The following is an 18426-nucleotide window of genomic DNA, read 5'->3' as shown; positions in this document are numbered from 1 at the left end:
TCCAAGCAGTGTGTGTCTTCTGCCTACTGTATTGTCTGTAATGCATTATAGAATCATTTTACAGTATTCAGTGCGCATGGCTTCCACTAGCAAAATAGTGGGTTTGGAAATGTCTTACACTTCCCAGCCTCCTGTTAATACATGATCCACTAATTATCCTTCTTGGTATTCAAATGAACTGAAAACAAGAAACATATACCCCCAAAGCATACATGAATGTCCACAGCAGCTTCATTCATCATTGCCACAGCTTAAAAGTAACAAACCTGTCATTTAATCACAGAACGGGTTCAAATTCAGTATAACTATACAATGGAATATCATACAGTAATTTAGGAAAATTAGCCATTGAACTTCAAAAAAACACACTGAAAAACAAGGAAATATTAAATAGTACCCAAGTGAAAGAAGCCAAAAGAAAAGCCTCTCTCTCTCTCTCTCTCTCTGTAATATACATATATATAATATATAATATATATTTTATATATAATATATTTTATATATAATATATTTATATATATTTATTTGTATATTTTTATATATACTGATATATATAAATATATATTATATATAATATATATAATATATATAACATATAATGTATATATGCTATGTAATACCCAGGAACAGACTAAATTATTGAAGTACTGATTTATAAGAATACTATTGGCAAAATAATATATGCTATTCTATTTTTTGAAACAAATAATTTGAGTAAACTATTTCTGTGGTCAAAAGGACTTGAATGTTTAGTCCTTTGGAACCTGCCATTTTTTCCCCTAAGCTTTCTCTTAAAGAGTCAGAGCTACTAAAAAATTCTCATTCCCAAAATGTTTGTTTACTTTTTATGATGTATTTTATGACAAAGTTTTGAGAGTAACAAATTTAGTTATTTATCTATTTTATATCTATTCCTAAGAAAAAGCTTTGAATAGCATTATCTTTAGATAATATTATGAAATAATTGATAAGATCTAAAAAATGCCCTATAAATTAAGTAACAATATATCTGAGAGAAATAATAATACAAGAGAGGTGAAGGTTCTCATATCCATCCATAGACATTTCTTAAGATTATGAGGAGGCTGGGCGCCGGTGACTCATGCCTGTAATCCTAGCTACTCAGGAGGCTGGGATCTGAGGATGGCGGTTCAAAGCCAGCCTGGGCAGGAAAGTCCTTGAAACTCTTATCTCCAATAAACCACCAGAAAACCAGAACTGGTGCTGTAGCTCAAGTGGTATGGCACGAGCCTTCAGCTGAAGAGCTGAGGGACAGTGCTCAGGCCTAGAGCTCAAGCCCTGACCGCCCAAAAAAAAAAAAAAAAAAAAAAAAAGATTATGAGGAGGAGAAATAGTAAGAATTATTCATGAGTTATTGGATATCATAATTTATTAATAAAAGCTGAAAAGATCAGTGCTTTAGAAAAGGAAAAATATATGGGACAGTTTGTTAATGTAATAATCTAGGCAATAACTATGTTCTTGTTTCTCTGTTTAGCACCCGAAGATGATAAGCTTGGAGGCATTTTCAGTTGTTCTAGCACAGCTGCTTGGAATTAATCTGGGAATGACATATGATGATACCTACGATTGTTACTGTCCAGAACAAATATGCATAATGAATACCAAAGCAATGTAAGCTGCTTTCTTAAAATATTAAATTTATAACTGCTCTTGGGAAATAGTTATAGTATTCTTTTGACCCATAGTTTCTTACATCACAAATGGATTGAATTTTATTAATAAATACATATGTACTTATTTAAAACATTAAATGAAATGAGTGTAGGGTGATATCTGTGCATAGAGGGGAAGTGGGTTTTGATAAAATTTCTAGAGTTACTGGAGTCTTGTTGAAATTGCTGGTAGATATTACATGGGGACAAAATGCATTGATATACCGATAATAAGATGTCTGAGAACTCCACAGACTTGGGAAGAAATTGATAGGGTAGTGAGAGTGGGTGGGCAAGAATGGACAAGGCAAATATAATGGTTGGGGCTGCACAGGAGACTATTTGGGGTACAGGGAAGCAAAGTGAAATACATGAGTTAAGCGATGAAGTCTAGGAGATGGTACAGAAAATGGAAGAAAGCCTTTGATGGTGTGGTAAAGTGGGGTGGATAATAAATGTGACAAAACACAATTTGGCCAATTAAAGCAGTATGGATCATAAAAACTGCCCTGTAAACGGAGTGACAATATATCTGAGGGAAATAGTCTTACAAGTGAAGATTCCCATATCAACCTGTAGATGTTTCTTAAGATTAAGAGGAAGGGAGATGGTAAGAATTATTCATGGATTCTTGGATATCACAATTGATTAATGGATATTGAAAAAGGTCAGTGCTTCTTCAGAGAAGAAGAAATGAGGAGAAATCTATGGAACAATTTGTTAATGTTACATATGAGTTATTGAGTCATCTTAGAGGACAGAAGTTCTAAGATGTACGAGCCATCACCATATGGAAAAGAATTAAATTCATGAGCAGATAATGTTGTAAGAGTCCACAGAGTAGCAAGTAGCCACTAAGGCCAGATTCTTCTTTCCCAAGTCAGTAGGCTGACTTGGGAAAGCACCATCATGAGGTCCACACAAAAAGGAAGAAAATTTTGTTTAGAGATAGGGACAAGTTATTGATGGAGTCTTACATAGGGAAGAAAGTTTTTTAAGAATATGGGGGCGGGGCCCCAGTGGCTCACACCTATACTCCTAGCTACTCAGGAGGCTGAGATATGAGGATTGTGGTTTGAAGCTAGTCTGTACAGGAAAGTCCATTTAACTACCAGAAAACCAGAAGTAATGCTGTGGCTCGAAGTAGTTGAGCCACTAGCCCTGAGTAAAAAGAGCTCAGGGACAGCACCCAGGCCCTGAGTTCAAACCCCATGACCGCCCCCCCCCCACGAATAAGAGAGAAAGCTGGATTCCAGTGGCTCTCTCCTGTAATCCTAGCTATTCAGGAGGCTGGGGGACAAAGGAATATAATTCAAGGTCAGTAGGGGGCAAAATAGCCTGTGAGATTTCATCTTCAAAATAACCAGAAAAAGTCAGTGTAGAGGTATGGCTTAAGTGGCAGTGTGTCAATCAAGCAAGCTGAGCAAAACATGAAGCCCTGAATTCATATCCCATTACTGGCAAACCTTAGCAGCAACAGCCGGAGCAGCAGCAACAACAGTAATAATAAAACAGGATGGAGTCCACAGAGTGAAAGCACCAACTTGTATGTTACTCTTCCCATCCCTCAGATCAAGTAGACAAAAGCCTTAGGAAAATAAACCAAAACCAAAGTATATAGTGAAAGTCCCCCAAAAGAATGCCCTACATTTATGACAAGGTAGAGCCAATCAGGGATGAAATAAGATCTCTGTTATGGAAAACTGTGTGGGAGAAAACAGTGAGAAATGGTTGAGTAATCCACATCCCAGAATGCAACGGTCCCAGTCAGCATTGAAATACTAGTATGTTTGTTCATGGCAGCCAGGGAACAATACTAGGGGAGATTTCACAAATTGCAGGAGAGGGCAAAGAACTGGGGAGCTACATAGGCTGGTATGACATTGATCTCTAACCTAAAGAAACCAACAGAGACAGAAAAGGTGAGTAAATACAGTCATAATAGGCAATGTGCATTGTGAAAATGGAATGCGTGTAAATGAGGGGACAGGTGAGGTGGGGAGGAAGATGGGGAAGAATGCTGAAAGGAGTGACATTGATCCAGATGCATTGTACTTATAAACTGACATGTTGAGTTGAAACCTCTTTGTACAACTACTTAAAGATAATTTTAAAAAGAAATCTGATAATGAGTGCAGGTGTCACCTAGATTATGTCTTTTAAGTACTCTGGTCTACTAAATAGAATAGGGAAAGAAAGGATCTATTCTAGGGCTAAGGAGAAAAGGCAAAAATGAGCCTGGAACATGCTATCTAATACTAAGGAAATGCTCATAGAATTACAGAGGTTCTTTAAAGGGACAAAGCCAGTAGGAAGGAGCTAAATATAGGATGATTGGAACATCAAATAATGATAGTAACAGATTACAATCTACTCAGTAATATAGATAAACATATGAATGCAAATATATAATTGAGTATATTGCAAGTTGTAATTGGGAATGAGGAACTTAGGTTAACTCAAAATAATTCTCTTTAAACATTTATAAATCCAGACAGAAAAAAGTACTTATTTGAGCAGTGAAAATTAGTGGATATACCAAAGTATGTCCAATGTAATTGTTATCAGTAATAAATTGACTTCTGTGACTAATACAAGAAATTGAAATTGCATGTCACTTTTTAGATCACAATGAAACAAACACAAAATTCTCTGTTGGTAACACTAGCAAGACACATATGATTAGACCAAAGCCTGTTAAGACCAAAGTCTGATCATTAGGACATATGCCACAGACTTCGAGTGAGGGCCATGGTACAATCTGTAATTATATAAGTTTTCACGACCATAAAAGCTAAACAAAACATAGACAACTCTAAGCCAAGAAGACTATTGGCATACATTCTTTCCTGATTCTGAAGCAGCTAGTCTGGCTACAGAGAATTCACTTCTGCATAAAAACTATACACTAAAGCACTTAGGGTCATTACAGGACATAATGCTGGCATCTTACCTTTTCTAGGAAGCAAATTTTCCGGGAATATAAGTGCACTTATGGCTGGAGTGTGTGTGATTCAGCTTGCCCAGCAAGAACAAGGCCCTGACTTCAAACCCCCACCAAACAAGCAAACAAACACAAACACAAACAAAAAATCCAACCCCTAGACTTTGTTGCTTGTGTTTAATTTTGCATTAAACATGAAAATTTCCTTGGTTTCTTGGATCTTCTTCTGTAAATGAAGCTGCCCAGAAGTCACAGTACTTTATTAAAACATTTTACTTTGATATTGGCTTTATTTCGTTTATCTGAGGCGTATAATTTAATTTTAGACATTCCCGTGGTATAAAGCGTTTTAGCAGTTGCAGCGTGGACCAACTTAAGCATATAGTTTCAAGGCCTGAATTTGAATGTCTTCAAAATCAGAAACTTTCAGAATTGATTTACCAACCCATAAATGGCACTTGTGGCAATGGAATTTTGGAAGCATCAGAACAATGTGATTGTGGGAAGCCAGAGGTTAGTGATAAACTTTCCTAGCTTGTCCAAGGACTTTTTTGTGTGTATCTTATATGGAGTCACGACAGAAGGGAGGAAAACATCTTTGTTAAAGACAGCACAAATTTATTAAATATCTAAGAGAGAGTACCAGGCATATTAGTACATGCCTGTAATCCCAGCACTGGAGAGCTATGACAAGAGGATCATGATTTCCTGACCAGACTGGACTATATAGTGAGACTTTGGCTCAAAAATGTGTGTGGACATATGTGTGTGTCTATAAACATGCATTTATGAATATGTATAAAATATACCCACACATATATGATCTAAGAGGGATATAAATACAATTGTATAAATACAATTGATTCATTCTGAATTTGAAGTATTTAAAGAGTTAAAATTATGGATATTGTATGGATAAAACATTATCCCTGTACAGTCATTATTAGCAATATTCTCTACCATCAATTTCAGAGGCAGTTGTAACCTAATCATCACTTAAATTATTTCCAAATTTCTTTGAGGTGGCTACATTGATTCAGCAAGGTAGCAAATGTGTTGTCATGTGTAGCCTCATCATTTGATTTCAGCCATGGCATCCATGGAAGCGTCATTTATTCCAGCGTGGTTATACAGAACTAGGTTAGTTGCATGATGCTTGTTGAATTGCTTCTCTGCCTCATCCTTTCCTTTATTTGAGATATAGATACAATCACCAAAGTTTTCTGTCTAATAGTACCTTTGTTTCAATTTTATCATACATTTATTAGCAGTCAATTTTACAACAACAAAAATATGACAACACCAAAAGCATGACTTCTGGGGCTAGCTTTTCATCATTATACTGTGGAAAATATTCATGTGATTTTTATATGTTCATTTAATTATCCATTATATATATAGGAAAATACGATTGACTTTTCCTGGTTTTGGATATTTACAAGGTTTGTATACTTGTTTTTTAATGCGTTATACTTAATTTTGGTAAGAGTCTGATAGTTAAATATGGATATAGGGAATTTCTGGGTTATCAAGTAGGTGAATAAGGAAAATTTTACTTTATAATTATGCAAAGTTATACTTCTAAAGGCTTTTTCTGACAATAAAGCCTGAGATTTTACGCACTAATCAGCATGTAGTATTGCCAGATTATGTGTAGAGAAAGTTATCTCTGTATGGTTTAAATTAGACTTTACCCAATTGATTTTTTGGCTTTCATCCCTTATTAGGTGTTCTTTTTTTACTTTGTCTTCATATATTTCTTATGCTGATCATTAATGTGTTAAATGTCTGCTATTTTACTAGTTTCTTCAACATAATTTTTGATGTAAAGGATTTATTTATTTTGAAATTATTGTACACCCATAAGAATCTCATTAATTTTTGGCTTCATGAGGTATCTTGGTAATAACAGTGAAAGTTTTGCTGTTTCTGTACAGAAATTCTTCTCATTTAGCCTTTCAGTGTTCTTTCTGTTCTTTAGGATGGAAATGCTTGTTCTTTAGGATGGAAATGCTTGTAAGTCAGGCTGGAGGCATTGCTCAGGTGGAAGGTGCTAGCCATGAGCAACCAAGCTAAGCAAGCTTGAGGCCCTGCATTCAAGCCTCAGTACCAAATAAACAAACAAACAAACAAATAACTAGGAAATAAAATGAAAGGAAGAACAGGAACAGAGTTCTGACCTGTAATTGAGTAATTGTCTACATCTCAGATGCCAGCTGCCTTGAAAGAGAAGCACCCCTATTCAGTTCTTCTTTGAGGTCTCCAATGAACAGTCTTAGGGTTCTGAAGAATCCTTTTGGACAAGATGGGAGTGTTGTGTTTGGATGGCCCCTTCCAATGGATTCAAGGACAAAGTTGGTTCATTTCCAAAAGACCCAATCTCCAAGTTCTAGCTCTGGAAGTATCTGGCTGTCACTAGTCAGAAGTCACAAAGGACTTAACATCAGTGCAAACATGCTTTGGCAGAGTACAGTGATGCCTAGAAGTCTTTATTTTCTTTTTAATTTAATTAATTAATGTATTTATTTCTTTTCTTTCTTTTAATTGTGAAAATACCGTACAGAGGAGTTACAATTACATGGGCAAGATAACGAGTACATTTCTTATCAAGCATTGTTGCCTCCTCGTCGTTTCCCCCTTCCCATCCCTTTCCATACTTCTCCCCTCCCCCCACCCGATCCTCCTTCCCCTTGCCCCCACCAAAGTTGTTAAGTTCGTTTTTCGACATAACGACTTGTACAGAAGTCTTGAAATGCGTTAGAGCCTATGAGGGGCTTTAAAAAATTGTTATTAAAGACATTGGACTTCTAGTAACTGTTTGATAAGTGTCAATATGTGCTTTTCATTCAAAGCAAATTTAATTGCCACACAGGCCAACAGTAATAACTTCAGCTTAGGCAGCCCAGTCAAACTCAGTGTGGCCTAAGTACCACTGTGTCTGCAACACCTTATGTAACTAGTTAAAACTAACGTAGTGAAACAAGTGCTTCTTATCAGTGGGACTTCTTAGGAATTCTCAATTAGGAAAGTAGTTTAAAATAAACTTTCAATTAGTTACCTCACTAGTTTTCCTGAATGTAAAAGCATCCATAAATAAAATAGTATGTACTGAAGATAAGAATTGGATGAAATCAAAAAGTAATCAAATGACCCAGCAGGTATGGGACATATCACCTAAGGGTTTTATTGTTTGATTATGTAATTTTTGGCATATAAAATAATAGTTATAAGCTACTTTAGCAGTTTTACAACAGTCACGTGTTTTTGTCAAAATGTTGGCCATTTTATGAAATCTTGTGATGAATCATAGAGTGAATAGTTTTAATAATGGATCCTCTGTACATCAAGATAGGGATAGACAATTGTTCTAGCTTCATCTGTAGGAATTGAATTGAGAAGCAATTGTATCTTCAAAATTTTAATTTATATACCTAAGCATTTTATATTTTTGAGTCATATATAATTTTACCAAATGAGACTCTTATCTCCAATAAGCCACTCAGAAAACTGGAAGTGGCTCAAGTGGTAGAGTACTCACCTTTAGCTGAAGAGCTGAGGGACAGTGCCCAGGCCCAGAGTTCAAGCCCCACAAATGACAAAATAATATGATGAAGGATGTGATTGAGGCTTTAGATTGTTTGGTTTGTCTATAAAAGTCACACTCACAAGTTGCTTAATATCTGTAATAATTCAATTAGCTAGTCCCAACATATGCCAAGCAATAAAATATCATGAAGTATAGAAAATAATGCATGATTAACATATACATGTGGCTATTTATATGTAAACCAATTAAAGCTAAGTAAATTTTTTTGTGTGTATTTTTTTGCTGGTACTGGAGCTTGAATTCAGGGCCTGGGCTCTGTTCTTGAGCTTTTTTGCTCAAAATTAGTGCTCTACCACTTGGGCCACAGCTCCACTTCTTGCTTTTTTGGTAATTAACTGAAGATAAGAGTCTCACAGACTTTACTACCTATGCTGGCTTTGAACCATGATCCTCAGATCTCAGTCTCCTGAGTAGCTTACCACTGGCTAAGCTAAGTAAAATTCTAAATTCCACTGCTAAAACCCACTGGTCACCCTGAGGGCCTCAGCACTGTGTAGGACCTCTTTAGAATTAGTGTCAAATACAACCTCTTCATGAAGTCTTCCTGGTTTCACTACACAGAATGCCTCACTTCTGCCTGCATTTCTTCTGTCACTCTAGTTTCTTTTTAAAATTGTCTCCTCCTAAATCTATAGGGATAGGACAGGTGTTTTACTCTGCTTGGCAAAAATATCAGTTCCTCCTTAATGTCTGAGTGATATACTGAATGAAGAACTGTCAGCCCCTGTCTCACCTTGCTGTTCTATTGCAATAAATGTTTCTTATGTGTAAAATGACTTTCAGTGTTCTTTCATATATTACAAAAAAGTGAGAAGAGGTGAAATTGTCAAGAAACAAATAACTGTGTGGATAAATATGAAAATCTTCGCATTTGAATTTGGTATTTCTTTTTTTTTGGGGGGGGGTCAGGTTGTGGGGCCTGAACTCTGGGCCTGGGCGCTGTCCCTCAGCTCTTCAGCTCAAGGCTAGCACTCTACCACTTGAGCCACAGCGCCACTTCCAGCTTTTTTCTTTTTGCTTATGTGGTGCTGAGGAATCAAATCCAGGGCCTCATGCATGCAAGGCAAGCGCTCTACCACTGAGCCACCTTCCCAGCCCCTGAATTTGGTATTTCTTGTCTTAACCCACAAATCTCAGGGAAAAGTTGTATTGTTTTACAACTGACTTCAGATTTGAACAAATAATTTTTTGCTGGCTCTCATTTTTCAACAATAATATACTCAGGGGAGGCACTACCATGTTCTATAACAAAGCAATAGGTTATTAAGACAATCACAGTAAATCTTTACATGCTGTATAGGTAATATAGCATGTAAATATCATTTCACAGTACCTTATCTGGATTTAGTAAGGTTTATTTTCAATAAGAAATACAAAATATAGAATTGAAAACCTTTTAAGTTATGATGTTCAAATCTTTGGGGCAAGCTTTTTTATTTTAAAACAGGAATAATATTCATTCATTCGTGCAACTAGTTTTTTTTTAAATTTCAACTTCCTATGATTTTTGTAGGCATACAAAATTTAGATCATAGAAGTTATTGAGTCCCCATATAACTTGCTTAACAGTAGCTTCAATAACTGGCTTGTTTTTAGGGAAATGTTTGCAAAGTTTATTGATCAAAATTATCAAATAATCCCATATATAGGATATCCTATATATGGAGGATATATATATATATATATACACATATATAGTATATTCTGTATATATCATCCTATATATGGAATAAAGGAGCAAGCGTGATTTATGAGGTATTTTTCTATAAGTAGAGGAATATTTCAGATGTGTTTGTTTGTGTTGTTGTACTAGGATTTGAACTCTGAGCCTGAGGCTTGCTGCTACTCTACAGCTGAATAATATCTGTCCACTTTTATACTAGATATTTGCCTTAGGTTCTTCTCCCCCTGTCATCCCGGGTCTATGCCTGGATCACCATCTGCCTATTTTGTATATTCTATCATAGTCAGGATGACAGACAAGCATTAACGTGGCAAGCTTCTTCATCTGATATGGAGTTTTGTGGACTTTGGTGTCCTGACTAGCCTAGAACAGAGATTATTCTTATCCAAGCTTCCTAAATAGTTGGAATTATAGGTGTGAACCAGCAGCAGGCAACATTTCAGTTTTTGTCAACCTAAATAGTTAAATTACAAAATATACAAGATGTTAAATAATAAATGCTTAATAAAAAGTTTAGAAGAAGTGGCTGGGAAGGTGGTTCAGTGGTAGAGTGCTTGGCTTGCATGCATGAGGCCCTGGGTTCGATTTCTCAGCACCACATAAGCAGAAAAAGCCGGAAGTGGCGCTGTGGCTCAAGTGGTAGAGCGCTAGCCTTGAGCTGAAGAGCCGAGGAACAGCGCCCAGGCCCAGAGTTCAGGCCTCATGACTGACACACACAAAAAAGCTCAGAAGGAGTAAGAAAATACCCTTTTTCTAGGTAGTGCTGAGGATGGAAGAATACTTTTGATTTCTTAAACTTCTTAGTGATAAATTGTACCTATCTATTTTACCAGTGTGTGACTTCCAGTTTATATTTTCTTGTTATATGTAATGAAGTCTGGCAGAAAGGATAAGTTACAGAGTTGTGGAAGTTGGGAGTTCCAAGAACATGTTGCCAGTGCCAGTGTACGATCAGCTTCATCCCATGACACTGTGGGAGAGCTGGTGCCACTCTTAGCATCATTAACCCAGTTTATGAGAGCAGCCTTAATGATCCCGCACCTCTCAAAACTTTCCTTGGTGACCAAGTCTCCACGTGAGCTTTGGTGAGCATAGACCATACTGAAACCATGTCAATGGGGTTCCATTCTTAAAACAGTCATTAAAACTCAACTTCCTATTACCTAATGTGAATGATCTAATTTTGCTTCTACCTTAGGATCAAGTTTTGATACTAGTTTTTTTTTTAATTTTCCCTTTCATGTCATTGAATTTTTTACTTTTTTCCCATCATCAAGTTTCTTGATAATTTTGTATTATTTGTACCTTGAAGCATAATGCCCTCTTTCTAATGCTATATTAAAGTTTAAATGAAATGCTGTTACAATATATATGCAAGTTAAAAACCAGTCGAGTTTTAGAGCTATATTTCAGTATGCAGTCATGTATCACTTAAAATAGAGATAATTTCTACACCACTGGGTGATTTTATTGTTGTGTAGACCATTCCAACCTAAATAATAGCGCCTAGCACACATCTCACCGGTATGGTACCCATTTCTTGTAGGCTGTCATCCTGCACAGCCTGTTATTGGACTGACTATTGTAGACAATGGAAAGTATTGGTGTATCTAAACATGCACAAACACAGAAAAGATATAGCAAATATATGGTATAAAGACAATACCATGAATGGAGCTTGCAGGACTAGAAAGTGCTGTAGGCAAGTTCTGGTGATTGGTGAGTGAGTGCCAGGGTCTAGGATGTCACAGTCTGAAGAATGTGTAAACATTTTGTTCTTACTGTAGACTGAGTTTACAAATTCTCTTTTGGTAATAAAAAGTGTGAACCTTATTTTACTGTGTAGTGCATTTACTTTATAAATGTACATTTTCAAGTCTTTGACTCTTGTAATAATATTTAATAAACATTGCAAAGCTGCATAAGATAGTTTCTATATTTTGTACAGTCTTTTGTCTGTTCTTAACTTTTATGTAAAAAAGGCAAGAACTAAGACAAAAGTAACAGACATATGTGCCTAGGCATCTACAGGATCACAGTTAGTACTGCTATCTTCTACCATCAAGTCTTATTCTCTCTTGTATGAAGCTGTCATTTCCTATGGTGACAATGGCTGCATCCTTTGTAATGCCTCCTGAGAGACCTGCCTGTTACTCTGTTACAGTTAATTTTTGTGTGTGCCAGAACTAACGCTTGAACTCAGGGCTTTTTTTGGTGGTTAATTGGAGATAAGAGTCTCATAGACTTTCCTGCCTAGTCTGGCATTGAACTTATGATCTTTAGATCTAAGCCTCATTAGTAGCTAGAATGATAAGTGTGAACCACTGGTGCTCAACTTAAGATTTTAAGTTAACCCCAGTTCTAAGGTTTAAACTTAGGACCTTGTGCTTGCTAGTTTGGCACTCTACCACTGTGCCAGAACTCCAGCCTGGCCTTTTGCTGATAAGTTTGGAGATGGCATCTAGTGAACATTTTTTGCCCAGGTTGAACTCAAACTGTGATCTTACGGATCTCAGCCTCCAGACTAGCTAAGGCTGACTAAACTTTTGATAAGTAGGAGGAATTCATTCTAAAATAATGATATATAATATAATATGTGCTTAAACCAATAGCATAGGTTTTGTTGTCTTTCTGAAGTATTATATAGTCTGTTACTCTGTGGACCTATGTACTTGTCTTTTGTATGATTGCATAGGCCACTATTTTACCAGACAGGAGGAATATTTGACTCCTTCATAGTCTTATGGGACCATATCTCCTATGAAGTCTATTTCTGATATGGTGCCTGGCTTCAGAGGTTGTCTATAGACTGATTAAAACATATGTGGCTATATTTTAAAATAAATCATGTTGTATAGTTGACTGAAAATCCTTATGCCTAACTTGATTGTATTTTTTCTTTTTAGGCATGTGCTTTTAGAAAGTGCTGCGATCCTACAGCCTGTACTCTGATTGGACTTGCCCAGTGTGGCACCGGGCCATGTTGTAATAAAAGAACTTGTCAGGTAAGGCTTCACAATTTCACATTGTTTTCTTTTTTTTGGGGGGGGGGGGCGGTCATGGGGCCTGACTCTGGGCCTGGGCGCCGTCCCTCAGCTCTTCAGCTCAAGGCTAACACTCTACCACTTGAGCCACAGCGCCACTTCTAGCTTTTTTTTTTCTGCTTATATGGTGCAGAGGAATCGAACCCAGGGCCTTGAGCATGCAAGGCAAGCGCTCTACCACTGAGCCACCTTCCCAGCCCTCACATTGTTTTCTTCTGTGAAAATGTTGTATTGGTAGATAGCCTTTCTCAGCGGTCTTTGAACACATCTTTGAAATTTTTTTCAAACATTTTAATGTATATTTTACATGGTAGAATTTTTTTTTGTTTAATTCCTATTCTCAGGGTTTTTTGCTAGGCAGGCACTGGCATTGTAACATCTGAGCAACAATGCTCTTTTTGCTCTGGTTATTTTTGAGATAGGCCCTAATTTTCTTCCCTGGGGTCATTCTGACAAACAATCCTCCTTTTTTAAGCTTTCTACTATAACTGTGAGTATAGACACTCATTGTTGAAATGGGGGTTCATGAACTTTTTTGCCGATGTTGGTCTCAAACCTCAATCCTAGTCTCAGCTTTCTGCGCTTCTCAGCTTCCTGAGCCACAGCATCTGACTTGGTTTTGTTTTTAATCACAAATACCCATTTCTTTTCTGTCCTTCATTCCCTGGAGCATGTTTATATAGAGGGTATGTACTATTCCATAGCAGTGTAGATACTAAGAATTCCTTTTTCAGTGCTGGAGATCAAACCCATGTGCCTTGAACATGTAGGCAAGCCATATCTTAGACTAAGGATTTAAAAAATTTATTATATCATCTAATTGGTTTTGAAATAATCAGTGAATTCTGATGACAAACAACAGAAACTCAGTTCACACATGCTCAATTTCCAATTTAGAGGATATCCTCAAGTAACTTTCTGCCTTCTTTCTACCTTCACGTTACCTGTATAGTTTTAATCCATTCTGAGGGCCCACTCAATTCTTCCATATACTACCAATTCCATATTACTCAAGGGCCAGTAGTTCCTCTTGGTTGTATCTGAATATAGATCAGATCAAACAAATTGGGCTAAAATCATAACCAAACTATACTCACACCCACACACTTGACTGGACTGTTCTGACAAACAGACAACAACGACTCTCTCATTTTAGAAACTACAAAAAATGCATCTATGTAGAAGAGCTAACACAAAGGCAGAATATCAAACACAATGTGTAGGTCTGACAATGGGCTCTTCTGTCTGTGGACTAGTGACTGAACTCATTGAGTATTTGTTCTCAAGACGCATTAGTGTAGAGGCCAGCTTGGGGTTTCTATTTCATAGGAACTGATTGCTGTTTTTCCCTCCACCCCAAACTTGTGTCTTCTGTTACCCATTAAGGACATTTTGAGGACTAAAACTTTTCTTCTTCTTTTTTTTTTAACCTTTTAACTAATGCCTTTATTTTCTGTTTCTTTCCCCAAAAGAATAATCCAAATAATAAATAGCAACAACATATATTTTAAAATGCTTGGAAGTAAATAAATAATAAATGATGTTACAACTCACATCTCCAAATTCTTTTCATAGAAAAATATTTTAAAATAACAGTCAAAAGGCATGTGCTCTTGTTGAAATAAAATTCTCCTAAAGTCTCTGTGGAGGAAAATCAATTTGATATTGTGTTCTCTTGCAAATTGGAGTCTATGTAAAATGAATAGGCATCTTTTGAGGTAGAAATCATTGAATTATATATAGGTACAATATAAATTAATTTTTGCTCATCGTGAGGACTAAAACTTTTCTAATAGGCTGATAGAATGAAAATTCACCTTATACATAATCAAGCAAGACCACAACAATAACAATTCAATGTATTATGTCAGTTCTCATTGATTTCACTGTGCATTGCGGCATAGATTTGTGTTATGTGTGTGTGTGTCTTTGTGTGTATCTGTGTGTCGGTACTGAGACTTGAAGTCAGGGCCCAGACACTGACCCTTAGACTTTTTTTTGTTTAAGGCTGGTATTCTAATATTTGAGCCACAGCTCTACTTCTCTCTTTTTTTTGTGGTTAACTGAAGAGTCTTATGGCTTTCCTGCCTAGTCTGTCTTCAAACTGTGAAGATCTCAGCCTCTCAAGTAGCTAGAATTATAGGCATGAGCCACTACCACCCAGCTATGGCATAGAATATGACTTGTGATTTAGTCCAAAGGCTTTTAGTTGCTTGACAAAAATGTAGATATTTGATCCAATTATTTTTATCATAATTTTCCCTGCTTAGTCATATCTTCATGTGCAAAGATAGGAAAGACAGTAATGAAACCCAGCTAATTGGCTCATATTTACTAGTAATGAACATGTTTCCAACCAATACTTAGATAGTCTAATAAAATCATTGTTACCACACTATACAAATTTTGTCTTGCTTTATCTTGATGAAAGGGTAAGCAAAGTAAAATGAACAAATATTAAAGGAATGTGCATAGAAAATGAATGGCGCTTCCTCAATGTTTATTCTAGTAATCTTTTAGATAGTCTTTTTTTGGGTGGTGTCTGTTGTCATAGAAGTTTTCTCAGATGTTATGTTGTATCAACAAGGCATAATATCTTTGTGTTGTTTTCTGTAGTGTGAGATATTTCAAAACATACCAGTATTTGACAGTGAATGAAAACCTAACTCATCCTGACAAGTCTATATGTATCTATATATCTTCTTTTTCTTCCAGGTATCTGGCAGAGGAAAATTGTGTCGGAAAAGTAGAGATCTGTGTGATTTTCCAGAATATTGCGATGGATCATCTGAGTTTTGTGTACCTGATGTGATAACTACAGATTTAGAACCATGCAATAATAAGAGTGCCTATTGTTTTCATGGAATTTGCCGAGACCCAGATAGCCAGTGTATAGAGTTATTTGGAAAATGTACTAGTTGTGTCTTTTGTTTCCCTGGGGTTTATTTCTAAACTGTAGTTATTTTAAAGTCGTTAATCTTTGTTACAACTATCTAAGAAATGCTATTTTAATTTATATTTGAAAATAAAATTGTAAATCAAAGCAACTTTGAGCTGTCAGTAGATAAAATGGACCTTAGCTACAGAATAAAAAGAAGGTATTAGTCATAATGGGGGTGATGGGTAGAAAAAAATTTTATTTAGAGACAGAAATTACAGATTTCTCAATAGTTTCTGCATGAAAGTACAGAATTCTCTCTTCTGAGTAGTTTTTAGACAGTAGATGGTACATGACACTCAATGAGTACCATCTGCATATCTCTTTAATTTACTTCCTGTACCTTTAAAAACTTTAAGTGACTTTTTAATATGAGTAATTGGAATCTTTTTTTTGTGTGTGTCAGATGCTAGCAACTCTTCTTATTTGTGTTCAGAAGAAGTGAATTTTCAAAATGGAAAATTTGGAGACTGTCTTGAAAGATGTAATTTTAAGTATGTATTTAGAAAATTATACATTTTTTATGCATATGTGTTGTGTGCACTAGAAAGAGCCAGTGCACAAGCTAGAGATGAGCCTCATGTTCACAGGTAGTTTAGCTTTGGTGTCTGTGTTGCATTTTAAATTAAGCTTTTGTTTTGAGTGTTATTAACTTAATACATTACACATGTATGTGGTAAATAAGTAACTTTTTCCTCTTTATATTTCCAGTTTTATTCTCTGTGGGAAGATTGTTTGTCAGTGGACAAGTTCAGAAGTCCTTTCAATTTCAGATTATGATATGCCATACTTAGCAGGTCACGTGTGTTTATCTGCACGGTTACGACCTTCTGGAAAACAAACTAATACCTATGTATATGATGGTGCCATTTGTGGTCCAAATAAGGTAAGAGCAGTTTTTGCTTAGTATTATGCACAATGAATTCATATTTAAATTTGTGTGTGCAGAAACACCTTGATATTTACATTTATAGTGTTAAAATTTTTGGTTACTGCATCATAATTTTTAGTTAGAAAGATTAGAATTTCTGCCATAAGAAGTAACTTTTTCTTCAGTATCATTCATATTAGGAATTTGGTGCAGAAATTTAAACTTATTTTCTCATACTTGAGAATGTAGGCCTTTTTATTCCAAAATCTATTCTGCAATAATTTATATAATCCATAAACAAAAAAGGATCAAATGTGACCAAAATCTGAGGTTGTCAGTGCTTCCTAAATAATAATAGTATTATGGAAAAATAAGAATTTTAATCTTCCACAAATTGAATATAATTAATTTGTTATAATTAAAGTAAGACATTTAATTATTAACCTATCCTCCTAATACTTCCATTAAAACAATATTTATAATAAAAATATTTCCTTCTATAAGAAGGAAATAATAAAATATTAAAATAATAAAATAAAATGTTAAAAGCTTTTTATTTTATTTTTCATAAAAGTTGCTGGAAACTTAATAAAAGACAAATTAGTCATGTTAAAAATTAGTTGGCTAACTAAAAGTGTATAATTATCACTTACTTTGATACAGATAGTTTACATGTAGATGTAGTATTTAAAGAGATGAATGTCAACAGAAAAATGCAAGAAAATAGCAAAGTATCTGACTGGGGAAAGATAATCTCAAGTAAAAAGAATGAAGTAATCACTAAGGAACATCCTACTGCTTACTAGGAATACTTGGCAAAGAATCCTCTGATTCATCAGGCTGTCTCTTCACTAAAATCTCTTTTGTGTCATGTTAAGCCAAATAAGCCAATCCCACAGGTAATTATTGCATGTTTTCTTTTACTTGTGGAAGCTAAGCTTTAAATAAGCACCCCTAAATTGAAAAAAAAACACTCATGAAAGTAAAAGGGGGAGGTAGAAGGAGAAGATATAATAGGATAGAGAAATGAAAACAATATAGAGGGTATAATTTACATTATATACATGCATGAAAATATGAGACGTCTTACTTTGAAAATATGAGACTTTCTTACTTAATATACAATAAGAAAGATGAGGCAGACTGTGAATAATTAACTTATTTCTTATCTATTCTTACCTACAAGACTAGAAGAAAGATTAGGGTGTGTTCGACAAAATACATTTTTCAAGATAGCTCTATTCCCTTTACCCTCCCAACCATTGTGTTACTGACTCTAGGATACTTTTTGTATCTCTTGTTTACAGAAGGAAATTACATGCATGAATTCATATTCCAAACATAATCCTAAGTATTAAGTACGCCCAGGTACTTTATTGGTGTCTTTCAAACTTTTTTGTTCACTATTGAAGAGCCAGTTGCACATTGGTCTGTTTATTGAAGGAAATTGCATCTGAAACATGGATCTTTTTTTAAAAAAGATTATTTGCACAGTGAATTTTGACTAAGCAGTTATTGTTGCCTCAATGACAGGATGAAAATTATTTTGTTATAAGTAATGATGACTGGGCCAAAATGGCATTCTTAATGGTTTCATGGCAGAATACTCAGTTAATGAACAAGCTGGCTTTTATTCCATTTATCCATGGTGATAGACAGCAA

The 18426-nt window shown here is 35.5% G+C and overlaps 1 protein-coding gene across 2 annotated transcripts in view; it reads left to right on the top strand.

The window, feature by feature from the left end:
* LOC138823001 (A disintegrin and metallopeptidase domain 3-like) overlaps positions 1 to 18426 on the top strand; it is a 76143-nt gene that overhangs the window by 40296 nt on the left and 17421 nt on the right. For both annotated transcript variants that reach the window (XM_070015945.1, XM_070015944.1), the window contains exons 11-16: positions 1499 to 1635; positions 4947 to 5133; positions 12818 to 12916; positions 15671 to 15866; positions 16300 to 16387; positions 16605 to 16779. In XM_070015945.1, coding sequence (XP_069872046.1) covers positions 1499 to 1635; positions 4947 to 5133; positions 12818 to 12916; positions 15671 to 15866; positions 16300 to 16387; positions 16605 to 16779 — 882 coding nt within the window. The remainder of the gene's footprint in view (positions 1 to 1498; positions 1636 to 4946; positions 5134 to 12817; positions 12917 to 15670; positions 15867 to 16299; positions 16388 to 16604; positions 16780 to 18426) is intronic.

This window comes from Dipodomys merriami, unplaced genomic scaffold (genome assembly GCF_024711535.1).
Source record: "Dipodomys merriami isolate MVZ:Mamm:240054 unplaced genomic scaffold, mDipMer1.0.p SCAF_12, whole genome shotgun sequence".
NCBI lineage: Eukaryota > Metazoa > Chordata > Mammalia > Rodentia > Heteromyidae > Dipodomys > Dipodomys merriami.
Note: the sequence above shows the minus strand (reverse complement) of the source record. Positions and strands in the feature narration are given on the sequence as shown.